The sequence below is a fragment of the Cebidichthys violaceus genome, unplaced genomic scaffold (genome assembly GCF_023349555.1).
Source record: "Cebidichthys violaceus isolate CVI_PGR_0920_01 unplaced genomic scaffold, fCebVio1.0.p SCAF_2, whole genome shotgun sequence".
NCBI classification, from domain to species: Eukaryota; Metazoa; Chordata; class Actinopteri; order Perciformes; family Stichaeidae; genus Cebidichthys; species Cebidichthys violaceus.
This window is the reverse complement of record NW_027176372.1, coordinates 218,258-246,170: the sequence shown is the minus strand read 5'-3', so window position 1 is coordinate 246,170 and position 27,913 is coordinate 218,258. Positions and strand designations below refer to the sequence as shown.

Here is a 27,913-nt window from a genome sequence, read left to right as displayed (position 1 = left end):
AGTATGTTATAAAAAGTCATAGTATAGTATGTCATAAAAAGTCATAGCATGTTATAAAAAGTCATAGTATAGTATGTTATAAAAAGTCATAGTATAGTATGTCATAAAAAGACATAGTATGTTATAAAAAGTCATAGTATAGTATGTTATAAAAAGTCATAGTATAGTATGTCATAAAAAGACATAGTATGTTATAAAAAGTCATAGTATAGCATGTTATAAAGTCATAGTATAGCATGTTATAAAAAGTCATAGTATTGCATGTTATAAAGTAATAGTATAGTATGTCATAAAAAGTCATAGTATAGGATGTTGTAAAAAGTCATAGTATAAACAAAGTGAAGACTAAAAACAAATGACACACAGACTTCAGTTTGGTTCTTCACTTCTATTTTTCACATTTTCATTTTCATAAATTTACAGGCTGGTTCTCTCTAACAGTTACACCAGTTACACTGCATTCATTTTAAGGCACATTATCAGTGATTCATTCACTTATCTAAATAATGAAGATAAACATACAAACCTTTCGACAACAACAAATACGTTCAGCACACACAGATTGATTCAATGTGTATCGATATATAATATTGATGAAATCTGATGGATTCTTTGGTCCAAACTGGATCAATTATGAAATGTTAAAGTCTTTGGTGATAAGGACACTTGGAGACACATTCAAGTCAATCATGGTTTTATGATTTGTGGTTCTATTTTGGCTGAAAGCTGATCAGCAAACAGATTGAAATCAATAACACAATAAAAAAAAAAGAAAAACATCAATTAATCACCTGATTAATTGAGACACACACACACACACACACACACACACACACACACACACACACACACACACACACACACACACACACACACACACACACACACACACACACACACACACACACTGCTTTGATTGAAACTGAAGAAGACCATGAGATGTGGTTTAAAGCTAGTAAGTGGACCTTATCTTCACATTATGTTCTGAACTTTCTCAGATTCTTTTTTAAATAATTTAGGTCATAAACACAATCAATAACAATCTATCTGAGCTTTAAGGTGGTTTGATTTTAATATTTTTTTGAAAGCTTGTTTTCTGTTAAGTCGACGGAAATATTTGTTTCACAATGAAATCCTTTGTTCTAAATGATGATGTCATCAGGTATACAGGACGAGTGTTCTAGCGAGGACACTTAGTCGTCTCCTTTACACTCTTTAAGATCCACCAGAGGGGCGTTCACTGACCTGTTTTATAATCAGAGAAGTGAACGCTGGTATTAAACACACTGACCTCCAGATGAGGGAACAGGAAGTGAAATAACGCTGAGTCATCCTGATCAGTGATCAGGATTCTTACTGGTGATAAGGTTGTGTGAGGGCTGTCATTGGCTGGAGGAGGAAGAAGAAGATGGTGACGATGATGATGATGATGATGATGATGGAGAGTCAGTAGATGTTAACTGTGAGTCAGCTGTATGATGAACTATGGAACAGAGTGCTGATGATGAGGTGGATCAATAAGTCTTGTTGTGATATGAAGTGAAATAAAATGTGAGCGTCACCACATTAAACGTTCAAGGTTATAAGTGAGACCCCGTATCTAAACCCTCTCCGTTTATTACCCACAATCCCCCACCACTAAAACCGCACAGCTCTGATTGTCTCCGACTGATTTTCGTATAAAGGTTCATTTTGAATGAGTCGCAGCCTGACGGAGGCAGCGGATTGGCTACGGTCAGCTTCCAATCAGAGACGAGTCTCATAGGCCGGTCGGTCTGTGTGTTTGTGCAAAATCAAGCTGGTGTTTGAGTCCAGCTCATGGGACCGGACCGGACCCTGAACCAGTCAGCTGACCTCTGCTGCTTGTCGTCATGGTTTCCCCACGTCCACTGTGACCTTAGTGAAGAGATCAAACCTCTCCGTCTTCACCACGCTGTAGGAAAGAGAGTTGATCCCATCTTTGTGCATCGTGTCTCTGGTGTGAGCGATCCGGTCGAACCTGAGACAAAAGAGATCAATTATTAAAGTGATCGTTAATAACCCTGATCTTGATCGTTAATAACCCTGATCTCGATCGTTAATAACCCTGATCTCGATCGTTAATAACCCTGATCTAGATCGTTAATAACCCTGATCTAGATCGTTAATAACCCTGATCTCAATCGTTAATAACCCTGATCTAGATCATTAATAACTGTGATCTTAATCGATAATAACCCTGAACTCGATTGTTAATAACCCTGATCTCAATCATTAATAACCGTGATCTTAATCGATAATAACCCTGATCTCGATTGTTAATAACCCTGATCTCGATCGTTAATAACCCTGATCTAGATCGTTAATAACCCTGATCTTGATCATTAATAACCCTGATCTCGATCATTAATAACCGTGATCTTAATCGATAATAATCCTGATCTCGATTAATAACCCTGATCTCGATCGTTAATAACCCTGATCTAGATCGTTAATAACCCTGATCTTGATCATTAATAACCCTGATCTCAATCATTAATAACCGTGATCTTAATCGATAATAACCCTGATCTCGATCATTAATAACCCTGATCTCAATCATTAATAACCCTGATGGTGATCATTAATAACCCTGATCTCAATCATTAATAACCCTGATGGTGATTGTTAATAACCCTGATCTCGATCGTTAATAACCCTGATCTCGATCGTTAATAACCCTGATCTCAATCGTTAATAACCCTGATCTCAATCGTTAATAACCCTGATCTCAATCATTAATAACCGTGACCTCAATCGATAATAACCCTGATCTCGATCGTTAATAACCCTGATCTCGATCATTAATAACCGTGATCTCGATCATTAATAACCCTGATGGTGATCATTAATAACCCTGATCTCAATCATTAATAACCCTGATGGTGATTGTTAATAACCCTGATCTCAATCATTAATAACCCTGATGGTGATCATTAATAACCCTGATCTCAATCATTAATAACCCTGATGGTGATCATTAATAACCCTGATCTTGATCTTTAATAACCGTGATGGTGATCATTAATAACCCTGATCTCAATCATTAATAACCTTGATGGTGATTGTTAATAACCCTGATCTCGATCATTAATAACCCTGATGGTGATCATTAATAACAGTGATCTTGGTCGTTAATAACCCTGATGGTGATCATTAATAACCGTGATCTCGGTCGTTAATAACCCTGATGGTGATCATTAATAACCCTGATGGTGATCATTAATAACCCTGATCTCGATCGTTAATAACCCTGATGGTGATCGTTAATAACCCTGATGGTGATCATTAATAACCCTGATCTTGATCATTAATAACCCTGATCTCGATCGTTAATAACCCTGATCTCGATCATTAATAACCCTGATCTCGATCGTTAATAACCCTGATGGTGATCAATAACCCTGATCTTGATCGTTAATACCCTGATCTCGATCATTAATAACCGTGATCTCGATCATTAATAACCCTGATGGTGATCGTTAATAACCCTGATGGTGATCGTTAATAACCGTGATGGTGATCATTAATAACCGTGATCTCGGTCATTAATAACCCTGATGGTGATCATTAATAACCCTGATCTTGATCGTTAATAACCCTGATCTCGATCATTAATAACCGTGATGTTGATCATTAATAATCCTGATCTCGATCGTTAATAACCCCGATCTTGATCATTAATAACCGTGATGGTGATCGTTAATAACCGTGATGGTGATCATTAATAACCGTGATCTCGGTCGTTAATAACCCTGATGGTGATCATTAATAACCCTGATCTCGATCATTAATAACCCTGATGGTGATCATTAATAACCCTGATCTCGATCATTAATAACCGTGATGTTGATCATTAATAATCCTGATCTCGATCGTTAATAACCCTGATGGTGATCATTAATAACCCTGATCTCGATCGTTAATAACCCTGATCTTGATCATTAATAACCGTGATGGTGATCATTAATAACCCCGATCTTGATCGTTAATAACCCTGATGGTGATCAATAACGCTGATCTTGATCGTTAATAACCCTGATCTCGATCATTAATAACCCTGATCTCGATCATTAATAACCCTGATGGTGATCAATAACCCTGATCTCGATCGTTAATAACCCTGATCTCGATCATTAATAACCCTGATGGTGATCGTTAATAACCCTGATCTTGATCGTTAATAGCCGTGATGGTGATCATTAATAACCCTGATCTCAATCGTTAATAACCCTGATGGTGATCAATAACCTACCTCTGAGGGTTGGGGTCATTCTTCTTGTCTCGGTCGTGACGGATCATTCTACACTTTCCAACGTCTCCACTGGGTCTGGAGATGGACATGCCTTTAGAAGACAACCTGTGGTCACGACACAACACGATTAATACTTGATAGTTACTTTAAGAAGTATGTGCGTGTGTGTATATACACATACATATATATATATATATATATATATATATATATATATACACATATATATATACACATATATACATACATATATACACATATATATATACACACACACACACACACACACACACACACACACACACACACACACACACACACACACACATACATATATACACACACACAGATATATATATATACATACAGTTGTGGTCAAAAGTTTACATACACTTGTAAAGAACATAATGTCATGGCTCTCTTGAGTTTCCAGTTATTTCTACAACTCTGATTTTTCTCTGATAGAGTGATTGGAACAGATACTTGTTTGTCACAAAAAACATTCATGAAGTTTGGTTCTTTCATGACTTTATTATGGGTTAACAGAAAAAGTGACAAAATCTGCTGGGTCAAAAATATACATACAGCAACATGAATTAGCAATTTTGGTGACTTAGAAAGTTGTGTCAATGAAATGAGCTTCATAGCATGGCCTCTTAACTTCTTGTGAGTGATTATGAGTGACTACAGCTGGTGACTTCTCTGAGGCCATTTAAATAGGGCTCATTGGATACAAACGCCCACAAACGCTACAATGGGAAAGTCAAAGGAGCTCAGCATGGATCTGAAAAAGCGAATCATTGACTTGAACAAGTCAGGAAAGTCACTTGGAGCCATTTCAAAGCAGCTGCAGGTCCCAAGAGCAACATTGCAAACAATTGTTTGTAAGTATAAAGTGCATGGCACTGTTTTGTCACTGCCACGATCAGGAAGAAAACGCAAGCTATCACCTGCTGCTGAGAGAAAATTGGTCAGGAGGGTGAAGAGTCAACCGAGAACCACCAAAAAGCAGATCTGCCAAGAATTAGAAGCTGCTGGAACACAGGTGTCAGTGTCCACAGTCAAGCGTGTTTTGCATCTCCATGGACTGAGAGGCTGCCGTGCAAGAAGGAAGCCCTCGCTCCAAAAGCGGCACCTTAAGGCTCGACTGAAGTTTGCTGCTGATCACATGGACAAAGATAAGACCTTCTGGAGGAAAGTTCTGTGGTCAGACGAAACAAAAATCGAGCTGTTTGGCCACAATGCCCAGCAATATGTTTGGAGGAGAAAAGGTGAGGCCTTTAACCCCAAGAACACCATGCCTACCGTCAAGCACGGTGGTGGTAGTATTATGCTGTGGGGCTGTTTTGCTGCCAATGGAACTGGTGCTTTACAGAGAGTAAATGAGATCATGAAGAAGGAGGATTACCTTCAAATTCTTCAAGATAACCTAAAATCATCAGCCCGAAGGTTGGGTCTTGGGCGCAGTTGGGTGTTCCGACAGGACAATGACCCCAAACGCACATCAAAAGTGGTAATGGAATGGCTAAATCAGGCTAGAATTAGGGTTTTAGAATGGCCTTCCCAAAGTCCTGATTTAAATCCCATTGAGAACATGTGGACAATGCTGAAGAAACAAGTCCATGTCAGAAAGCCATCAAATTTAACTGAACTGCACCAATTCTGTCAAGAGGAGTGGTCAAAGATTCAACGAGAAACTTGCCAGAAGCTTGTGGATGGCTACCAAAAGCGCCTAATTGAAGTGAAAATGGCCAAGGGACATGTAACCAAATATTAGCACTGCTGTATGTATATTTTTGACCCAGCAGATTTGATCACTTTTTTTGTTAACCCATAATAAAGTCATGAAAGAACCAAACTTCATGAATGTTTTTTGTGACAAAGAAGTATCTGTTCCAATCACTCTATCAGAGAAAAATCAGAGTTTTAGAAATAACGGGGAAACTCAAGAGAGCCATGACATTATGTTCTTTACAAGTGTATGTAAACTTTTGACCACAACTGTATATATATATATATATATATATATATATATATATATACATATATACGTATATATATATATACGTATATAAATATATACACATACAGTTGCACTCCAAATTATTCAACCCACATTGCAAATTAGATTTATTGGCAATATTTACAAACGTTCAGCTGTTTTCAATAAACAACTCAAACAAGAACTATTTAAATAGCTCAACACAACTAATGTTACAAATGGTTTCTCCAAAATTCAACACAAAATGCCACTTTTAATGACTACTGCAGTCTCAACATTATTCAACCCCTTCATGACGAGCATCTTTAGTACTTAGTAGAGCACCTTCAGTACTTAGTAGAGCACCTTTAGTACTTAGTAGAGTATCTTTAGTACTTAGTAGAGCACCTTTAGTACTTAGTAGAGCTTCTTTAGTACTTAGTAGAGCACCTTTAGTACTTAGTAGAGCTTCTTTAGTACTTAGTAGAGCTTGTATGTACTCAATAGAGCACCTTTAGTACTTAGTAGAGCACCTTTAGTACTTAGAGCACCTTTAGTACTTAGTAGAGCACCTTTAGTACTTAGCAGAGCACATTTAGTACTTAGTAGAGCACCTTTAGTACTTAGTAGAGTATCTTTAGTACTTAGTAGAGCATCTTTGTACTTAGCAGAGCACATTTAGTACTTAGTAGAGCACCTTTAGTACTTAGTAGAGCTTCTTTAGTACTTAGTAGAGCTTGTTTGTACTCAGTAGAGCACATTTAGTACTTAGTAGAGCATCTTTAGTACTTAGTAGAGTATCTTTAGTACTTAGTAGAGCATCTTTAGAGTATCTTTAGTACTTCGTAGAGCACCTTTAGTACTTAGTAGAGCATCTTTAGTACTTAGTAGAGCACCTTTAGTACTTAGCAGAGCACCTTTAGAACTTAGTAGAGCACCTTTAGAACTTAGTAGAGCACCCTTCTGCTGTTATGACCTGATGCAAACGTGATGCATACCTAGACACCAAGTTCTGACAGCGTTCCTGAGGAATCTTAGCTTATTATTCAACTTAAATATATATATGTGTGTGTGTATATATATATATATATATATATATATATATATATATATATATATATATATATATATATATATATATATATATATATATATATATGTATGTATGTATGTATGTATGTATGTATGTATGTATGTATGTATGTATGTATGTATGTATGTATGTATGTATGTATATATATATATGTGGTACCTGTTGAAGATGTCGTCGTCCTCCCCACCCCAGCCCCAGTAGTTGTTTGGGAAGCCGTTGATCTTCAGGTATTGTTCTTTACTCATCGAGGACACGCCTCCAAAATACTGGTTATAAGGTAACCTGGAGAACAGACATGAGGACACAAGGACACGAGGACATGAGGACACGAGGACATGCCTCCAAAATACTGGTTAAAAGGTAACCTGGAGAACAGACATGAGGACACAAGGACCACAATATACAAAGTACTACCACAAAATACAAAGTACTACCACAGTATACAGAGTACTACTGCAGTACACAAAGTACTACCATAGTACACAACATACCAACACAATACACAGAGGGCTACCACAATATACAAAGTACTATCACAAAACACAGAGTACTACCACAACACAGAGTATTACCACAGTGCACAAAGTACTACCATAGTACATAAGGTACCAAAACAGTACACACAGTACTACCACAGTATACAGAGTACCAACACAGTACACAGAGTACTACCAAAGTCCACAGAGTACTGTGGTTAGGTTTAGGATGCTAGTGGTGATGATGAAGTCTCCAGGAAATGGATGTAAGTCAATGTAATGTCCCCAGAAGTCACGAAAACACAACTCTCTGTGTGTGTGTGTGTGTGTGTGTGTGTGTGTGTGTGTGTGTGTGTGTGTGTGTGTGTGTGTGTGTGTGTGAGTGTGTGAGTGTGTGTGCGCGCGCACAGGAAACAGGAAGTGAGAACCGTGGCAGATGGTGTTGTTTTCAGAGTGAATCTCTTCCTCTGTGGTGTAGCACAGCACTTCCTGATGAGACATGTTTAACTTGAACCCAGTTAAAGAGAACACGTCCCGTCTGCTGTAAGACCCGGTCCCAAAACCCGGTCCCCCCTCACAGAGGATGAGGAGGAGAACTGAACCGATCAATAATAACCTCCAGTGATCTCACCTGAAGCCGAACTTGTCCATGGACACGGACAGGTGTCGGGGCTGACTGAAGCACTTGTAGGTGTTGCGGTCGTCCATGGGGATCAGGTCCACGTCACTGAAGACGAAGCACTCGTAGTCGTAGTCCTTCAGGGCCTCCAGGTAGCCCACATTCAGCAGCTTGGCCCGGTTAAAGATCTGGTCTCCGTCCTGATCCAGAACACACAAGTGTGTTATTTGATGAATAAATGGAGTAGATTTGAGGTTCTATATCTAAAGACAAAATGAGGACACCTGAGAGGTTAATAAAAACAATAATAACTCCTCCTCAGGTTTCTATGACACAGCAAACAGACCGCAGGGGCAACCAACACCTGTAATGAGCTCTCAGGTGAGAAGGAATGTAGACTTCCTGTGAGCATCACACCTGACACCAGGTGTGTGAATCACTGCTTCTATACTAATAGATCACAGATCTATAGTCTAATCGAACAAATCTATAATTCTAGTATGTTTAATACATGATACTGTGTATATAAAGTATAATACTGTGTGTATATAAAGTATCATACTGTGTGTATATAAAGTATCATACTGTGTGTACATAAAGTATAATGTGTGTATATAAAGTATCATACTCTGTGTATATAAAGTATCATACTGTGTGTATATAAAGTATCATACTGTGTGTGTATAAAGTATAATACTGTGTGTATATAAAGTATCATACTGTGTGTATATAAAGTATCATACTGTGTGTATATATAAAGTATCATACTGTTTGTATATAAAGTATCATACTGTGTGTATATAAAGTATAATACTGTGTGTATAAAGTATCATACTGTGTGTATATAAAGTATAATACTCTGTGTATATAAAGTACAATACTGTGTGTATATAAAGTATGATACTGTGTGCATAAAGTATAATACTTTGTGTGTATAAAGTATAATACTGTGTGTATATAAAGTATAATACTGTGTATATAAAGTATAATACTGTATATATAAAGTATAATACCGTGTATATAAAGTATAATAATGTGTGTGTATAAAGTATAATACTGTGTGTATATAAAGTATCATACTGTGTGTATATAAAGTATCATACTGTGTGTGTATAAAGTATCATACTGTGTGTATATAAAGTATAATACTGTGTGTATATAAAGTATCATACTGTGTGTATATAAAGTATCATACTGTGTGTATATATAAAGTATCATACTGTGTGTATATAAAGTATCATACTGTGTGTATATAAAGTATAATACTGTGTGTATAAAGTATCATACTGTGTGTATATAAAGTATCATACTCTGTGTATATAAAGTGTAATACTGTGTGTATATAAAGTATAATACTCTGTGTATATAAAGTACAATACTGTGTGTATATAAAGTATGATATTGTGTGCATAAAGTATAATACTTTGTGTGTATAAAGTAAAATACTGTGTGTATATAAAGTATAATAAGGTATAATACTGTGTGTATATAAAGTATAATACTGTGTATATAAAGTATAATACTGTATAAATAAAGTATAATACCGTGTATATAAAGTATAATACTGTGTGTGTATAAAGTATGATACTGTGTGTATAAAGTATAATACTTTGTGTATATAAAGTATAATACTGTGTATATATGGTATAATACTGTGTGTATATAAAGTATAATAAGGTATAATACTTTGTGTATATAAAGTATCATACTGTGTGTGTATAAAGTATCATACTGTGTGTATATAAAGTACAATACTGTGTGTATATAAAGTATGATATTGTGTGCATAAAGTATAATACTTTGTGTGTATAAAGTAAAATACTGTGTGTATATAAAGTATAATAAGGTATAATACTGTGTGTATATAAAGTATAATACTGTGTATATAAAGTATAATACTGTATAAATAAAGTATAATACCGTGTATATAAAGTATAATACTGTGTGTGTATAAAGTATGATACTGTGTGTATAAAGTATAATACTTTGTGTATATAAAGTATAATACTGTGTATATATGGTATAATACTGTGTGTATATAAAGTATAATAAGGTATAATACTTTGTGTATATAAAGTATCATACTGTGTGTGTATAAAGTATCATACTGTGTGTATATAAAGTATAATACTGTGTGTATATAAAGTATCATACTGTGTGTATATAAAGTATCATACTGTGTGTATATATAAAGTATCATACTGTGTGTATATAAAGTATCATACTGTGTGTATATAAAGTATCATACTGTGTGTATATAAAGTATAATACTGTGTGTATAAAGTATACTGTGTGTATATAAAGAATCATACTCTGTGTATATAAAGTGTAATACTGTGTGTATATAAAGTATAATACTCTGTGTATATAAAGTACAATACTGTGTATATAAAGTATGATACTATGTGCATAAAGTTAATACTTTGTGTGTATAAAGTATAATATTGTGTGTATATAAAGTATAATAAGGTATAATACTGTGTGTATATAAAGAATGATACTGTGTGTATAAAGTATGATACTGTGTGTATAAAGTATAATAATTTCTGTGTTTAAAGTATAATACTGTGTATATAAAGTATAATACTGTATATATAAAGTATAATACCGTGTATATAAAGTATAATACTGTGTGTGTATAAAGTATGATACTGTGTGTATAAAGTATAATACTTTGTGTATATAAAGTATAATACTGTGTATATATGGTATAATACTGTGTGTATATAAAGTATAATAAGGTATAATACTTTGTGTATATAAAGTATCATACTGTGTGTGTATAAAGTATACTGTGTGTATATAAAGTATAATACTGTGTGTATATAAAGTATCATACTGTGTGTATATAAAGTATCATACTGTGTGTATATATAAAGTATCATACTGTGTGTATATAAAGTATCATACTGTGTGTATATAAAGTATAATACTGTGTGTATAAAGTATCATACTGTGTGTATATAAAGTATCATACTCTGTGTATATAAAGTGTAATACTGTGTGTATATAAAGTATAATACTCTGTGTATATAAAGTACAATACTGTGTGTATATAAAGTATGATACTATGTGCATAAAGTTAATACTTTGTGTGTATAAAGTATAATACTGTGTGTATATAAAGTATAATAAGGTATAATACTGTGTGTATATAAAGAATGATACTGTGTGTATAAAGTATGATACTGTGTGTATAAAGTATAATACTTTCTGTGTTTAAAGTATAATACTGTGTATATATGGTATAATACTGTGTGTATAAAAAGTATGATACTGTGTGTATATAAAGTATAATACTGTGTGTATATAAAGTATAATAAGGTATAATACTGTGTGTATATAAAGTATAATACTGTGTATATAAAGTATAATACTGTATATATAAAGTATAATACCGTGTATATAAAGTATAATACTGTGTGTATAAAGTATGATACTGTGTGTATAAAGTATAATACTTTGTGTATATAAAGTATAATACTGTGTATATATGGTATAATACTGTGTGTATATAAAGTATAATAAGGTATAATACTTTGTGTATATAAAGTATAATACTGTGTGTATATAAAGTATCATACTGTGTATATAAAATATAATACTGTGTGTATATAAAGTATCATACTGTGTGTATATAAAGTATGATACTGTGTGTATATATAAAGTATCATACTGTGTGTATATAAAGTATCATACTGTGTGTATATAAAGTATCATACTCTGTGTATATAAAGTGTAATACTGTGTGTATATAAAGTATAACACTCTGTGTATATAAAGTACAATACTGTGTGTATATAAAGTATGATACTGTGTGTATAAAGTATAATACTTTGTGTGTATAAAGTATAATACTGTGTGTATATAAAGTATAATAAGGTATAATACTGTGTGTATATAAAGAATGATACTGTGTGTATAAAGTATGATACTGTGTGTATAAAGTATAATACTTTGTGTGTTTAAAGTATAATACTGTGTATATATGGTATAATACTGTGTGTATATAAAGTATAATACTGTGTGTGTATATAAAGTATAAGGTATAATACTGTGTGTATATAAAGTATAATACTGTGTATATAAAGTATAATACTGTATATATAAAGTATAATACCGTGTATATAAAGTATAATAATGTGTGTGTATAAAGTATAATACTGTGTGTATATAAAGTATCATACTGTGTGTATATAAAGTATCATACTGTGTGTGTATAAAGTATCATACTGTGTGTATATAAAGTATAATACTGTGTGTATATAAAGTATAATACTGTGTGTATATAAAGTATCATACTGTGTGTATATATAAAGTATCATACTGTGTGTATATAAAGTATCATACTCTGTGTATATAAAGTGTAATACTGTGTGTATATAAAGTATAATACTCTGTGTATATAAAGTACAATACTGTGTGCATATAAAGTATGATACTGTGTGCATAAAGTATAATACTTTGTGTGTATAAAGTAAAATACTGTGTGTATATAAAGTATAATAAGGTATAATACTGTGTGTATATAAAGTATAATACTGTGTATATAAAGTATAATACTGTATAAATAAAGTATAATACCGTGTATATAAAGTATAATACTGTGTGTGTATAAAGTATGATACTGTGTGTATAAAGTATAATACTTTGTGTATATAAAGTATAATACTGTGTATATATGGTATAATACTGTGTGTATATAAAGAATAATAAGGTATAATACTTTGTGTATATAAAGTATCATACTGTGTGTGTATAAAGTATCATACTGTGTGTATATAAAGTATCATACTGTGTGTATATAAAGTATCATACTGTGTGTATATATAAAGTATCATACTGTGTGTATATAAAGTATCATACTGTGTGTATATAAAGTATCATACTGTGTGTATATAAAGTATAATACTGTGTGTATAAAGTATACTGTGTGTATATAAAGTATCATACTCTGTGTATATAAAGTGTAATACTGTGTGTATATAAAGTATAATACTCTGTGTATATAAAGTACAATACTGTGTGTATATAAAGTATGATACTATGTGCATAAAGTTAATACTTTGTGTGTATAAAGTATAATACTGCGTGTATATAAAGTATAATAAGGTATAATACTGTGTGTATATAAAGAATGATACTGTGTGTATAAAGTATGATACTGTGTGTATAAAGTATAATACTTTCTGTGTTTAAAGTATAATACTGTGTATATAAAGTATAATACTGTATATATAAAGTATAATACCGTGTATATAAAGTATAATACTGTGTGTGTATAAAGTATGATACTGTGTGTATAAAGTATAATACTTTGTGTATATAAAGTATAATACTGTGTATATATGGTATAATACTGTGTGTATATAAAGAATAATAAGGTATAATACTTTGTGTATATAAAGTATCATACTGTGTGTGTATAAAGTATCATACTGTGTGTATATAAAGTATAATACTGTGTGTATATAAAGTATCATACTGTGTGTATATAAAGTATCATACTGTGTGTATATAAAGTATCATACTCTGTGTATATAAAGTGTAATACTGTGTGTATATAAAGTATAACACTCTGTGTATATAAAGTACAATACTGTGTGTATATAAAGTATAATACTGTGTGTATAAAGTATAATACTTTGTGTGTATAAAGTATAATACTGTGTGTATATAAAGTATAATAAGGTATAATACTGTGTGTATATAAAGAATGATACTGTGTGTATAAAGTATGATACTGTGTGTATAAAGTATAATACTTTGTGTGTTTAAAGTATAATACTGTGTATATATGGTATAATACTGTGTGTATATAAAGTATAATACTGTGTGTGTATATAAAGTATAATAAGGTATAATACTGTGTGTATATAAAGTATAATACTGTGTATATAAAGTATAATACTGTATATATAAAGTATAATACCGTGTATATAAAGTATAATACTGTGTGTGTATAAAGTATGATACTGTGTGTATAAAGTATAATACTTTGTGTATATAAAGTATAATACTGTGTATATATGGTATAATACTGTGTGTATATAAAGTATAATAAGGTATAATACTTTGTGTATATAAAGTAGAATACTGTGTGTATATAAAGTATGATACTGTGTGTATAAAGTATAATACTGTGTGTATATAAAGTGTAATACTGTGTGTATAAAATATAATACTGTGTGTATATATAAAGTATAGTACTGTGTGTATATAAGGTATGATAATGTGTGTATATAAAGTATAGTATTGTGTGTATATAAAGTATAATACTGTGTGTAAATAAGGTATAATACTGTGTGTATATAAAGTATAATACTGTGTGTATATAAAGTATCATACTGTGTGTATATAAAGTATAATAATGTGTGTATATAAAGTATCATACTCTGTGTATATAAAGTACAATACTGTGTGCATATAAAGTATGATACTGTGTGCATAAAGTATAATACTTTGTGTGTATAAAGTAAAATACTGTGTGTATATAAAGTATAATAAGGTATAATACTGTGTGTATATAAAGTATAATACTGTGTATATAAAGTATAATACTGTATAAATAAAGTATAATACCGTGTATATAAAGTATAATACTGTGTGTGTATAAAGTATGATACTGTGTGTATAAAGTATAATACTTTGTGTATATAAAGTATAATACTGTGTATATATGGTATAATACTGTGTGTATATAAAGAATAATAAGGTATAATACTTTGTGTATATAAAGTATCATACTGTGTGTGTATAAAGTATCATACTGTGTGTATATAAAGTATCATACTGTGTGTATATAAAGTATCATACTGTGTGTATATATAAAGTATCATACTGTGTGTATATAAAGTATCATACTGTGTGTATATAAAGTATCATACTGTGTGTATATAAAGTATAATACTGTGTGTATAAAGTATACTGTGTGTATATAAAGTATCATACTCTGTGTATATAAAGTGTAATACTGTGTGTATATAAAGTATAATACTCTGTGTATATAAAGTACAATACTGTGTGTATATAAAGTATGATACTATGTGCATAAAGTTAATACTTTGTGTGTATAAAGTATAATACTGCGTGTATATAAAGTATAATAAGGTATAATACTGTGTGTATATAAAGAATGATACTGTGTGTATAAAGTATGATACTGTGTGTATAAAGTATAATACTTTCTGTGTTTAAAGTATAATACTGTGTATATAAAGTATAATACTGTATATATAAAGTATAATACCGTGTATATAAAGTATAATACTGTGTGTGTATAAAGTATGATACTGTGTGTATAAAGTATAATACTTTGTGTATATAAAGTATAATACTGTGTATATATGGTATAATACTGTGTGTATATAAAGAATAAGGTATAATACTTTGTGTATATAAAGTATCATACTGTGTGTGTATAAAGTATCATACTGTGTGTATATAAAGTATAATACTGTGTGTATATAAAGTATCATACTGTGTGTATATAAAGTATCATACTGTGTGTATATAAAGTATCATACTCTGTGTATATAAAGTGTAATACTGTGTGTATATAAAGTATAACACTCTGTGTATATAAAGTACAATACTGTGTGTATATAAAGTATAATACTGTGTGTATAAAGTATAATACTTTGTGTGTATAAAGTATAATACTGTGTGTATATAAAGTATAATAAGGTATAATACTGTGTGTATATAAAGAATGATACTGTGTGTATAAAGTATGATACTGTGTGTATAAAGTATAATACTTTGTGTGTTTAAAGTATAATACTGTGTATATATGGTATAATACTGTGTGTATATAAAGTATAATACTGTGTGTGTATATAAAGTATAATAAGGTATAATACTGTGTGTATATAAAGTATAATACTGTGTATATAAAGTATAATACTGTATATATAAAGTATAATACCGTGTATATAAAGTATAATACTGTGTGTGTATAAAGTATGATACTGTGTGTATAAAGTATAATACTTTGTGTATATAAAGTATAATACTGTGTATATATGGTATAATACTGTGTGTATATAAAGTATAATAAGGTATAATACTTTGTGTATATAAAGTAGAATACTGTGTGTATATAAAGTATGATACTGTGTGTATAAAGTATAATACTGTGTGTATATAAAGTGTAATACTGTGTGTATAAAATATAATACTGTGTGTATATATAAAGTATAGTACTGTGTGTATATAAGGTATGATAATGTGTGTATATAAAGTATAGTATTGTGTGTATATAAAGTATAATACTGTGTGTAAATAAGGTATAATACTGTGTGTATATAAAGTATAATACTGTGTGTATATAAAGTATCATACTGTGTGTATATAAAGTATAATAATGTGTGTATATAAAGTATCATACTCTGTGTATATAAAGTATCATACTGTGTGTATATAAAGTATAATACTGTGCGTATATAAAGTATCATACTGTGTGTATATAAAGTATCAAACTGTGTGTGTATAAAGTATCATACTGTGTGTATATAAAGTATAATACTGTGTGTATATAAAGTATCATACTGTGTGTATATAAAGTATCATACTGTGTGTATATATAAAGTATCATACTGTGTGTATATAAAGTATCATACTGTGTGTATATAAAGTATAATACTGTGTGTATAAAGTATCATACTGTGTGTATATAAAGTATCATACTGTGTGTATATAAAGTATAATACTGTGTGTATATAAAGTATGATACTGTGTGTATAATGTGTGTGTATAAAGTATAATACTGTGTGTATATAAAGTATCATACTGTGTGTATATAAAGTATCATACTGTGTGTGTATAAAGTATCATACTGTGTGTATATAAAGTATCATACTGTGTGTATACAAAGTATGATACTGTGTGTATATAAAGTATCATACTGTGTGTATATAAAGTATCGTACTGTGTGTATATAAAGTATAATACTGTGTGTGTATAAAGTATCATACTGTGTGTATATAAAGTATCATACTCTGTGTATATAAAGTATAATACTGTGTATATAAAGTATAATACTGTTTGTGTATAAAGTATGATACTGTGTGTATATAAGGTAGAATAAGGTATAATACTGTGTGTATATAAAGTATAATACTGTGTGTATATAAAGTATATTACTGTGTGTATAAAGTATAATACTGTGTGTATATATAAAGCATATTACTGTGTGTATAAAGTATGATACGGTGTGTATATAAAGTATAGTATTGTGTGTATATATAAAGTATAATACTGTGTGTATATAAGGTATAATACTGTGTGTATATAAAGTATAATACTGTGTGTATATAAAGTATCATACTGTGTGTATATAAAGTATCATAATGTGTGTGTGTAAAGTATCATACTCTGTGTATATAAAGTATCATACTGTGTGTATATAAAGTATCATACTGTGTGTATATAAAGTATGATACTGTGTGTATATATAAAGTATCATACTGTGTGTATATAAAGTATCATACTGTGTGTATATAAAGTATCATACTCTGTGTATTTAAAGTGTAATACTGTGTGTATATAAAGTATAATACTCTGTGTATATAAAGTATAATACTGTTTGTGTATAAAGTATGATACTGTGTGTATATAGGGTAGAATAAGGTATAATACTGTGTGTATATAAAGTATAATACTGTGTGTATATAAAGTATATTACTGTGTGTATAAAGTATAATACTGTGTGTATATATAAAGTATATTACTGTGTGTATAAAGTATGATACTGTGTGTATATAAAGTATAGTATTGTGTGTATATAAAGTATAATACTGTGTGTATATAAGGTATAATACTGTGTGTATATAAAGTATAATACTGTGTGTATATAAAGTATCATACTGTGTGTATATAAAGTATCATACTGTGTGTATATAAAGTATCATACTGTGTGTATATAAAGTATCATACTGTGTGTATATAAAGTATCATACTGTGTGTATATAAAGTATAATAATGTGTGTATATAAAGTATCATACTGTGTGTATATAAAGTATAATACTGTGTGTATATAAAGTATAATAATGTTTGTGTATAAAGTATCATACTGTGTGTGTATATAAAGTATAATAATGTGTGTGTATAAAGTATAATACTGTGTGTATATAAAGTATCATACTGTGTGTATATAAAGTATGATACTGTGTGTATATAAAGTATCATACTGTGTGTATATAAAGTATCATACTGTGTGTATATAAAGTATAATACTGTGTGTGTATAAAGTATCATACTGTGTGTATATAAAGTATCATACTCTGTGTATATAAAGTATAATACTGTGTGTATATAAAGTATATTACTGTGTGTATAAAGTATCATACTGTGTGTATATATAAAGTATATTACTGTGTGTATAAAGTATGATACTGTGTGTATATAAAGTATAGTATTGTGTGTATATAAAGTATAATACTGTGTGTATATAAGGTATAATACTGTGTGTATATAAAGTATAATACTGTGTGTATATAAAGTATCATACTGTGTGTATATAAAGTATCATACTGTGTGTATATAAAGTATCATAATGTGTGTGTGTAAAGTATCATACTCTGTGTTTATAAAGTATCATACTGTGTGTATATAAAGTATAGTATTGTGTGTATATAAAGTATAATACTGTGTGTAAATAAGGTATAATACTGTGTGTATATAAAGTATAATACTGTGTGTATATAAAGTATCATACTGTGTGTATATAAAGTATAATAATGTGTGTATATAAAGTATCATACTCTGTGTATATAAAGTATCATACTGTGTGTATATAAAGTATAATACTGTGCGTATATAAAGTATCATACTGTGTGTATATAAAGTATCAAACTGTGTGTGTATAAAGTATCATACTGTGTGTATATAAAGTATAATACTGTGTGTATATAAAGTATCATACTGTGTGTATATAAAGTATCATACTGTGTGTATATATAAAGTATCATACTGTGTGTATATAAAGTATCATACTGTGTGTATATAAAGTATAATACTGTGTGTATAAAGTATCATACTGTGTGTATATAAAGTATCATACTGTGTGTATATAAAGTATAATACTGTGTGTATATAAAGTATGATACTGTGTGTATAATGTGTGTGTATAAAGTATAATACTGTGTGTATATAAAGTATCATACTGTGTGTATATAAAGTATCATACTGTGTGTGTATAAAGTATCATACTGTGTGTATATAAAGTATCATACTGTGTGTATACAAAGTATGATACTGTGTGTATATAAAGTATCATACTGTGTGTATATAAAGTATCGTACTGTGTGTATATAAAGTATAATACTGTGTGTGTATAAAGTATCATACTGTGTGTATATAAAGTATCATACTCTGTGTATATAAAGTATAATACTGTGTATATAAAGTATAATACTGTTTGTGTATAAAGTATGATACTGTGTGTATATAAGGTAGAATAAGGTATAATACTGTGTGTATATAAAGTATAATACTGTGTGTATATAAAGTATATTACTGTGTGTATAAAGTATAATACTGTGTGTATATATAAAGCATATTACTGTGTGTATAAAGTATGATACGGTGTGTATATAAAGTATAGTATTGTGTGTATATATAAAGTATAATACTGTGTGTATATAAGGTATAATACTGTGTGTATATAAAGTATAATACTGTGTGTATATAAAGTATCATACTGTGTGTATATAAAGTATCATAATGTGTGTGTGTAAAGTATCATACTCTGTGTATATAAAGTATCATACTGTGTGTATATAAAGTATCATACTGTGTGTATATAAAGTATGATACTGTGTGTATATATAAAGTATCATACTGTGTGTATATAAAGTATCATACTGTGTGTATATAAAGTATCATACTCTGTGTATTTAAAGTGTAATACTGTGTGTATATAAAGTATAATACTCTGTGTATATAAAGTATAATACTGTTTGTGTATAAAGTATGATACTGTGTGTATATAGGGTAGAATAAGGTATAATACTGTGTGTATATAAAGTATAATACTGTGTGTATATAAAGTATATTACTGTGTGTATAAAGTATAATACTGTGTGTATATATAAAGTATATTACTGTGTGTATAAAGTATGATACTGTGTGTATATAAAGTATAGTATTGTGTGTATATAAAGTATAATACTGTGTGTATATAAGGTATAATACTGTGTGTATATAAAGTATAATACTGTGTGTATATAAAGTATCATACTGTGTGTATATAAAGTATCATACTGTGTGTATATAAAGTATCATACTGTGTGTATATAAAGTATCATACTGTGTGTATATAAAGTATCATACTGTGTGTATATAAAGTATAATAATGTGTGTATATAAAGTATCATACTGTGTGTATATAAAGTATAATACTGTGTGTATATAAAGTATAATAATGTTTGTGTATAAAGTATCATACTGTGTGTGTATATAAAGTATAATAATGTGTGTGTATAAAGTATAATACTGTGTGTATATAAAGTATCATACTGTGTGTATATAAAGTATGATACTGTGTGTATATAAAGTATCATACTGTGTGTATATAAAGTATCATACTGTGTGTATATAAAGTATAATACTGTGTGTGTATAAAGTATCATACTGTGTGTATATAAAGTATCATACTCTGTGTATATAAAGTATAATACTGTGTGTATATAAAGTATATTACTGTGTGTATAAAGTATCATACTGTGTGTATATATAAAGTATATTACTGTGTGTATAAAGTATGATACTGTGTGTATATAAAGTATAGTATTGTGTGTATATAAAGTATAATACTGTGTGTATATAAGGTATAATACTGTGTGTATATAAAGTATAATACTGTGTGTATATAAAGTATCATACTGTGTGTATATAAAGTATCATACTGTGTGTATATAAAGTATCATAATGTGTGTGTGTAAAGTATCATACTCTGTGTTTATAAAGTATCATACTGTGTGTATATAAAGTATCATACTGTGTGTATATAAAGTATAATACTGTGTGTATATAAAGTATCATACTGTGTGTATATAAAGTATAATAATGGGTGTGTATAAAGTATAATACTGTGTGTATATAAAGTATCATACTGTGTGTATATAAAGTATCATACTGTGTGTGTATAAAGTATCATACTGTGTGTATATAAAGTATAATACTGTGTGTATAAAGTATCATACTGTGTGTATATAAAGTATAATACTCTGTGTATATAAAGTATAATACTGTGTGTATATAAAGTATCATACTATGTGTATATAAAGTATAATAATGTGTGTATGTAAAGTATCATACTCTGTGTATATAAAGTATCATACTGTGTGTATATAAAGTATACTGTGTGTATATAAAGTATAATACTGTGTGTATATAAAGTATCATACTGTGTGTATATAAAGTATAATAATGGGTGTGTATAAAGTATAATACTGTGTGTATATAAAATATCATACTGTGTGTATATAAAGTATCATACTGTGTGTGTATAAAGTATCATACTGTGTGTATATAAAGTATAATACTGTGTGTATATAAAGTATGATACTGTGTGTATAAAGTATAATACTGTGTGTATATAAAGTATAATACTGTGTGTGTGTGTATATATATATATATATATATATATATATATATATATATATATAGTATAATACTATGTGTTTATATATTCACCATACATAGGATCAGCTTTATAAACAAAGAGAAAGCAGAAGCAGGTAAAGAAAAGAGAAGCCCGTATTACCAGAGCAGAACAGTCTGCCAACACCAGCTGCTATTGGCCGAGACCAAGCAGGGTCTTGAGGGGTCTCAACGGCTCCAGCGACCACAACCATTGGTCAGAAGCGCCTGACATGCAGAGGGAGGGTGACGGAGGGGGAGGCGGTGTGAGCGAGGGAGCCAGAGTGGGGAGGAAAGTAGAATAGTGGAGGAGGAGGAGGAAGGACACACAGACAGGAGAGAAGAAGAACAACAACTGTGAGTCACAAACAAAGAAGAAGAAGACTTTAAAGAAACAGTGAGCTGATGTTTGGCTCTTAGAACAAACAGTGTTTCATCATCTGTTAGAAATCACAGAGCTCCATGCAGTCAAACAAAGTCCACATTCAACAGGGTCTCGGTACGGGGGTCTCGGTACGGGGGTCTCGGGTCTTGGTACGGTATGTAGATTGATGCACGTAGTGCAGAACCAAAGTTCACACGGTCAGGTTCCAGCGGGAAACGTTTAGCTCAACACCGTTAACGACGCGCTAAGGTTAGCTCAACACCGCTAGCGACGCGCTGAGGTTAGCTCAACACCGCTAGCGACGCGCTGAGGTTAGCTCAACACCGTTAGCGACGCGCTGAGGTTAGCTCAACACCGCTAGCGACGCTCTGAGGTTAGCTCAACACCGCTAGCGACGCGCTGAGGTTAGCTCAACACCGTTAGCGACGCGCTGAGGTTAGCTCAACACCGCTAGCGACGCGCTGAGGTTAGCTCAACACCGCTAGCGACGCGCTGAGGTTAGCTCAACACCGCTAGCGACGCGCTGAGGTGCAACTTGGCGGGTCAGGACAGACGTTTGGTGTGAAGGATCCTCTCGTGGGACCTGACTTACATTATTTATAAAAATAATGAGGAGCGCTAATGAAACAGAGCAGCAGGAAGAAGCTTCAACAGCAACAGAGTAACATGAAGAAGACGAGGATGAATAGAAACACATCCAACATGCTAACACATTCAGCAGAGATGTTCAGTTCTACAGTCTGGTGACTAAATGTTGCTGATGTTTATCATGTGTGTACACACACACACACACACACACACACACACACACACACACACACACACACACACACACACAGAGATGAATCTGTCACAAACAGAGATCCGTCCTTTGTTTACAGAGTAGAACCACGTTAATCTCTCTGGTTCCAACGTCTTCAGGGACTTCAGGTGACTTCCTGTCCAGCTCATTCAGTCTGTTGGTGGTTTTTATCCACCACACCGACCTCTGCTGAACTGTGACACTCTGAAGCTCTTAGTAAAAACTAACTGCTTTTATGATGCTGGAGGAGATAACGGCTAACAGGCTACTTTAGGAACTGATTCACAGGAAGAAAACATGAGAGATTCTGTCATAAAGTTTGTTCTTCTAAAGAAACAAACATTTAACGCCATCTGTTTAGATTAACTATAGTATTGTGTGTATATAAAGTATAATACTGTGTGTATATAGAGTATAATATTGTGTGTATATAAAGTATAGTATTGTGTGTGTATATAGAGTATAATATTGTGTGTATATAGAGTATAATACTGTGTGTATATAGAGTATAATACTGTGTGTATATAGAGTATAATATTGTGTGTATATAGAGTATAATATTGTGTGTATATAAAGTATAGTATTGTGTGTATATATAGTATTGTGTGTATATAGAGTATAGTATTGTGTGTATATAAAGTATAATATTGTGTGTATATAAAGTATAGTATTGTGTGTATAGAGAGTATAATATTGTGTGTATGTTATGATAAAGTGAATGTTTTCTTCTTCTTTTCTTCTAGAATAGCCGTAATACGCCATCATAGTTTTCAGCTTAAAAAACTAAAACTAAATTATAATCAGGTGCCAAAATGAATACAGCAGCAGTAGTACTACTACTAGTATTACTACTTTTAGAACTAGTAGTACTAGTACTACTACTACTAATGATTACAGCAGCAGTAGTAAAGTAGTACTAGTACTACTGCTAGTACTAGTAGTCGTAGTACTAGTACAACTAGTAGTGGTCCACTCTGACGACACTCTGACTCCAGACCGGTGAGCACACCTCCAGTGACAGACCCGGGTGTGAACTGGTTCTCATGTGTACTGAACCTGTACCTGGTTGATGACGTAGACTCCGTAGTCCAGCTGCTGTCTCTGGAGGATCGGGTGCAGGTAGAAGAGCCAGAACTTCAGGTGCTCCTCTCGTTTCCTGAAGGGGATGATGATGGCCACCTTCGTCAGAGCCTCGCAGTCTCTGGGTCTGAAGCGCCCCCCTGGCCGCAGGTTGGGGTTCTGGTCCTTGATCTGATCCAGGTTCACCGGACTGGTGAACTCCACCCGCAGAGGACCCACTGAGGACAGAGACATGTTCAGACTGAGGACAGACTTTAAATCTCTGGATTCAAACTCAAACAGCTGTTTTCTCTATGGAGTTCTGAACGGAGCGTCAGACGAAGAAGTCCAGCTGTGGGACTGAAAGCTGGACTCACGTCAAGGTTTAAACGATAATGATGAATATCACGTTATGGAGATATATACTGAGTTAATGTCAGAGGACTTGATGGGTCCTGGTGGGACCTGGTGGGTCCAGTTCTGAGAGCAGAGCTGTGTGACATCAGAAGGGGTCCCAGCTGAGGAAACATGAACCAACAGACTGATAATAAACATCAGAAGATCCTGTTCATGTGAGATCAGTTCACTGAACTCCAGAGACCACAAGGAACCACATCCAACCTGTTAGGGTCTTACTCTTCTTATATACAGGTCTTACCTTCTTATAGTCTACATACAGGTCATAACTCTTCTTATAGTCTACATACAGGTCTAACCCTTCTTATAGTCTACATACAGATCCTACCTTCTTATAGTCTACATACGGGTCTAACCTTCTTATAGTCTACGTACAGGTCTTACCTTCTTAGTCTACATACAGGTCCTACCTTCTTATAGTCTACATACAGGTCTAACCCTTCTTTTAGTCTACATACAGGTCCTACCTTCTTATAGTCTACATACAGGTCCTACCTTCTTATAGTCTACATACAGGTCTAACCCTTCTTATAGTCTACATACAGGTCTAACCCTTCATATAGTCTACATACAGATCCTACCTTATAGTCTACATACAGGTCTAACCCTTCTTATAGTCTACATACAGGTCTATCCCTTCTTATAGTCTACATACGGGTCTAACCTTCTTATAGTCTACATACAGGTCTTACCTTCTTAGTCTACATACAGGTCCTACCTTCTTATAGTCTACATACAGGTCCTACCTTCTTATAGTCTACATACAGGTCTAACCCTTCTTATAGTCTACATACAGATCCTACCTTCTTATAGTCTACATACGGGTCTAACCTTCTTATAGTCTACATACAGGTCCTACCTTATAGTCTACATACAGGTCCTACCTTCTTATAGTCTACATACAGGTCCTACCTTCTTATAGTCTACATACAGGTCTAACCCTTCTTATAGTCTACATACAAGTCCTACCTTCTTATAGTCTACATACAGGTCCTACCTTCTTATAGTCTACATACGGTCTAACCCTTATTATAGTCTACATACAAGTCCTACCTTATAGTCTACATACAGGTCTAACTCTTCTTATAGTCTACATACAGGTCTTACCTTCTTATAGTCTACATACAGGTCTAACCCTTCTTATAGTCTACATACAGGTCTAACCCTTCTTATAGTCTACATACAGGTCTATCCCTTCTTATAGTCTACATACGGGTCTATCCCTTCTTATAGTCTACATACGGGTCTAACCTTCTTATAGTCTACATACAGGTCTTACCTTCTTAGTCTACATACAGGTCCTACCTTCTTATAGTCTACATACAGGTCTAACCCTTCTTATAGTCTACATACGGGTCTAACCCTTCTTATAGTCTACATACAGGTCCTACCTTCTTATAGTCTACATACAGGTCTAACCCTTCTTATAGTGTACATACAGGTCCTACCTTCTTATAGTCTACATACAGGTCTAACCCTTCTTATAGTCTACATACAGGTCTAACCCTTCTTATAGTCTACATACAGGTCCTACCTTCTTATAGTCTACATACGGTCTAACCCTTATTATAGTCTACATACAGGTCTTACCTTATTATAGTCTACATACAGGTCTAACCCTTCTTATAGTCTACATACAAGTCCTACCTTCTTATAGTCTACATACAAATCTTACCTTCTTATAGTCTACATACAAGTCCTACCTTCTTATAGTCTACATACGGGTCTTACCCAGCAGAGGTGATGTTTCAGGACATTTTTCCAGCTTCTTCTCTGATTCTACTTCTTCCTTCTTCTTCTTCTCCTCTTCCGGTTGCTCCGAAGCTTTCCGCTCTTCTCGGTGCTCCTCCTTCGTGGTCTGGACCACCTTCGGTTCGGTTCCAGAAGTGAAGCCCGCGTCTCTGACCCGGTCAGTCTGCGTGGAGGAAATGTTGCTGTGCTGCTGGTTCTGCGCGAAGGAGAACCGTACGTCCAGAGATCGGACGTAGAAGAAGACGGTGACGGAGATGTGGAGGAAACACAGCAGCACCACCAGCTTACAGGTCCGGTGGAGGAGCAAGAACTTCACAGAGGAGTCTCCTCCAGCCATCATCACCTACTGGGAGGAGATCAGAAACTATGAGGAGGAGGAGGAGAGGAGAGGGGAGAGGAGGAGAGGAAGGAGAGAGGAGAAGGAGGAAGAGGAGGAGAAGGAAGAAGAGAGGAGTAGGAAGAGGAGAGAGGAGGAAGAGAGGGAAAAGAGGAGGAGAGGGGAGGAGGAAGAGGAGATGGAGGAGAGAGGGGGAGGAGAGGAAGAAGAGGAGAGGAGGAGAAAAGAGGGGAGGAGAGGGAGAAGAGGAGAGATGAGGAGGAAGAGGAGAGGAGGAGGAGAGGGAGAAGAGGAAAGATGAGGAGGAAGAGGAGAGATGAGGAAGAAGAGGAGGAGGAAGAGGAGAGGGAGAAGAGGAAGAGGAGGAGAGGGGAGAGGAGAGGAAGAGGAGAGAGGGGAGAGGAGGAGGCGGTTACCTTTAAAAAAGAAGAAGAAGAAGAAAGCGGAACAGTAAACTGCGCCCCAGGGTTCTTGTTAACTGTTAGCTCTCGCGCTCCATTTCCCGTGAAGTTTTAAACTTCAGGACTAGATTAACACACACACATCAGAGTATGTTTAACGTGAAGCCGAAAAGTTCCCAAAAGAAGAAGAAGAACGAGAGAAAGTCCCGTGAACAGTCGGAGCTTCCGTCGTTAGCTTCAACTAGCTCGGTAACTTTTAGTGACGCTAACGAGCAGCGGGAGTGAGTGGAGGAACTACGTGACACATAACATAATAATATGTACTATTAACTAACCCTAAGCCTAACCCGTAACACCTTTGAGTCCTAAAATACTTGAAGAAACAAGTTTGAACAAATACTCTCCGCTGGTTCCGGACAGACGGGTTCAGGAACTCGACCGACTCGTCTCCGCTGAGAGGACACCGATCTGTCAAGGGGACGAAATGATCCATCACACTTCCGCTCTCCGATTTCAAAAAAATAAATATACGGTTTCAATTTACCGGAAAAGGCACCTAATTATAGACTTTTATGAAGTTTGATTACTATGATTAATAAATACATTGAAAGCTAAACTAAATTGAAAACTTCAGATCAGAATCAGCTGAAACAAAGCTGGACAAACGTAAACA

General features: G+C 32.8%; 1 protein-coding gene across 3 annotated transcripts; it reads right to left on the bottom strand.

Annotated features, from left to right (window-relative positions):
• Window positions 1-373: 373 nt before the first annotated feature.
• LOC137875085 (beta-1,4-galactosyltransferase 1-like) lies at window positions 374-27,703 on the bottom strand. Of its 3 annotated transcripts, none has more exons than XM_068714048.1 (7): window positions 27,256-27,703; window positions 26,482-26,848; window positions 24,337-24,572; window positions 8,455-8,642; window positions 7,507-7,629; window positions 4,274-4,378; window positions 374-1,999 (listed from the first exon to the last, which is right to left on the bottom strand). In XM_068714048.1, the coding sequence occupies exons 2-7, from the start codon at window positions 26,840-26,842 to the stop codon at window positions 1,870-1,872; spliced, it is 1,143 nt and encodes a 380-aa protein (XP_068570149.1). In that variant the 5' UTR covers window positions 26,843-26,848; window positions 27,256-27,703; the 3' UTR covers window positions 374-1,869. The 3 variants fall into 3 exon arrangements, with proteins under 3 accessions (XP_068570149.1, XP_068570151.1, XP_068570150.1); XM_068714050.1 differs by having other exon boundaries at window positions 26,482-26,845; XM_068714049.1 differs by lacking the exon at window positions 27,256-27,703 and having other exon boundaries at window positions 26,482-27,245.
• Window positions 27,704-27,913: the final 210 nt, after the last annotated feature.